General features: G+C 47.5%; 1 protein-coding gene across 4 annotated transcripts in view; it reads left to right on the top strand.

Moving 5' to 3' along the window:
* Positions 1-2,500, top strand: part of LOC147031073 (A disintegrin and metalloproteinase with thrombospondin motifs 15-like) — an 82,716-nt gene that overhangs the window by 40,815 nt on the left and 39,401 nt on the right. For all 4 annotated transcript variants that reach the window (XR_015056652.1, XM_085875779.1, XM_085875782.1 and 1 more), the window contains 2 exons: positions 1-82; positions 505-788. The exon at positions 1-82 is cut by the window's left edge and continues 86 nt beyond it. Coding sequence is in view for 3 of the 4 variants with exons in the window: in XM_085875779.1 (XP_085731905.1) it covers positions 1-82; positions 505-788 (366 nt within the window). In the remaining variant the exon portion in view is untranslated. The remainder of the gene's footprint in view (positions 83-504; positions 789-2,500) is intronic.

Here is a 2,500-nt window from a genome sequence, read left to right as displayed (position 1 = left end):
ACAATCACACGTGTAGATCATGACAAGCCCTGGTCGATCTGCAGTGCACTCACCATCACAGATTTCCTGGACAGCGGACATGGTGTGTGTGTGTGTGTGTGTGTGTGTGTGTGTGTGTGTGTGTGTGTGTGTGTGTGTGTGTGTGTGTGTGTGTGTGTGAGTGCGCGTGCACATGGGGAGAGGGTAAGAGGTTGAGGGGAATGTGAAGGTGGGGGGGGGGGGTGAGGGTGGAGCATTGAAGGTATGGTGGGTGGTGGAGGAGCATGGGGGTGAGAGGTGGGGGCAGGAAGGGGAGAGTGTGTAGGTGAGGTGGGGGTGGCAATAAGTGGGGGGGGTGGGGATGTGGTTGAGCGAGGCTGGAGGTGGAGGTGGGGGCAGGGAAGGTAGAGGGTGGAGGTGAAGTGGGGGTCAGGGTGTTGTGGATCTGGAGGATGGGAATATAGTAAGTACAGTCGTCTTAACTGATAATTACTTGTTACGAAAATCCTGTCTTTTTACACCAAGGTGACTGCCTGCTGGACCCACCTGCTCACCTGCTGGCACTACCGACTGAGTTACCTGGAACAGCATACAGCGCAACACAGCAATGTGAGCTCGCGTTTGGACGTGGCTCCCGTCCCTGCCCATTCACAATCCCATGTGCACGTCTGTGGTGCACGGGCCACGCGCGTGGACACCTCGTGTGCCAGACACGACACTTCCCATGGGCGGATGGAACACACTGCGGAAGGAACCGGTCGTGCCGTGCTGGGCAATGTGTGGACAAGAGCCGTGAATCAGATGAAGAGGTCAGTTGGAATTGACTACTTTATCATTTACTCATTTATTTTGTCACTCAACACCACAGGGATCATCTGCAAGGACGTGATCCTTTAACACTGGATATCCTCTTTTGGTGAAGTCTCATTGGGATGTTGGAATGTCTCAATGTCTTACTTTTTATTTTCCATGATGGATGAGAGTGATTTTCCTCTGACTGTCTCTGTGTTGGGTCTGTCTCTGTGTCTCTGTCTCTCTGTCTCTTTGTGATGATGTTAAACACCGAGCAAGTTCAGCATACCCAGAGGAATGGGTTGGACAGCAACCGCTCTGTTAGGACATACAATGTTGGTTCTCCAATCACAGACGCGTATACAAGACACTTTAATTTGGAACCATTTTACTGTACAGCACTTAGTTTCCTGCTTCCAGTCACGTTTACAAGTTCAAAGTTTCACCAAAATAATTATTGTGACGAGAGTGATACCCTGATCTGTAACTTAGTCCAACCGCTCAATGTTGGGACATATATCTTGAAGTCCAATGCCAGTGCAAATAGTTCAAACATCACATGATGCTTTACTTTACTAGTCTCACAACACCTGCTGCTTGGTTTATGGCCTTTCACTGGCTGGTATGCCAGCCACAACATTGTCTATATCTCTTAAGATAAAGAAAAAGCAGTTCAAGTTGATTTATGTTTAAAGGCCACATCATTGCCCCATTAAGGAACTTAAACTCAAGAGGAGGTCATTAAAGTCTGCACAATGGTTACCAACTTGTGGTTGTTCGTCCATGCTCTGTCCTTTTTAAATGCTGAACGTCAAGCAAGGAAGCAGCACATACCATTTAAAATGGTTTTGGTACGTCTCGGCCAGGGTTCCAACCACCGACCTCCCAGACTCAAAGTGGCCACTCTAACCATTACACCACTGAGTCTAGTAGTTGATAGATGTTACTGGACTGTATTGACCTTTGGAACCCATAATGACTGAAAATCAATGCTTTTGATCGTAAAATTTTGCTCAGTTTCCATCCAAACCAGTCACAAAAGGATGGATGGAATCAACAGGATGTTAGTCGAGCTAACTGCCACGGGAAGCAAAAAACAGCTGAAGTTTCGGGTGTCAACCCTTCGTCAGAGCAAAAGAAGGGGATGGGATAGGTGGGAAGATAATTTCGGTTGAGAGTGAGTCAAAAATGTGCTTCACAGCTACATCAGGGAACAACTCATTTTGACTACTCATGAAAGGGAGAACAAGGGTTCAGGAGTCAGAAGTCAAAGGGACTTGAACTCCCACACCACGTATGTACATCCTGATCCTCGACTTAGCTTTGATCTGACCGACCTACGCACTCCAACCCTATCATAAACATTTCCCCCTATCCCGTCTCCCTCTTTTGCTCTGACGAAGGGTTAATACCCAAAATGTCAGCTTTGCCTTTGCTTCCCAATGGTTAAGCTACTTCAATCAATGTACTTTCGATCCCAACCATTGTTCCACCTGTCCACTGACGCAGGCTGACTTGGAGCCTTCATGAAGATTAGTTTTCCATTCTTGTGCTTGCCACCTGGACATTCTTTGCAGTTACATTTCTTTCATCAGCATCCATTGGCATTTACATGCGACGACGTTACAAGGTGTGCCTTCCTGCTGAGAGCCGGATGCCTCAGTTTTCTTGGCATTCCTCCCTATCTCAATGTCAAATAGCCTCGAGAATAATTGGCAGCTTCTTTCAG

This window comes from Eptatretus burgeri, chromosome 3 (genome assembly GCF_056783735.1).
Source record: "Eptatretus burgeri isolate ZD-2024b chromosome 3, Ebu_testis_v1, whole genome shotgun sequence".
NCBI classification, from domain to species: Eukaryota; Metazoa; Chordata; class Myxini; order Myxiniformes; family Myxinidae; genus Eptatretus; species Eptatretus burgeri.
Note: the sequence above shows the minus strand (reverse complement) of the source record. Positions and strands in the feature narration are given on the sequence as shown.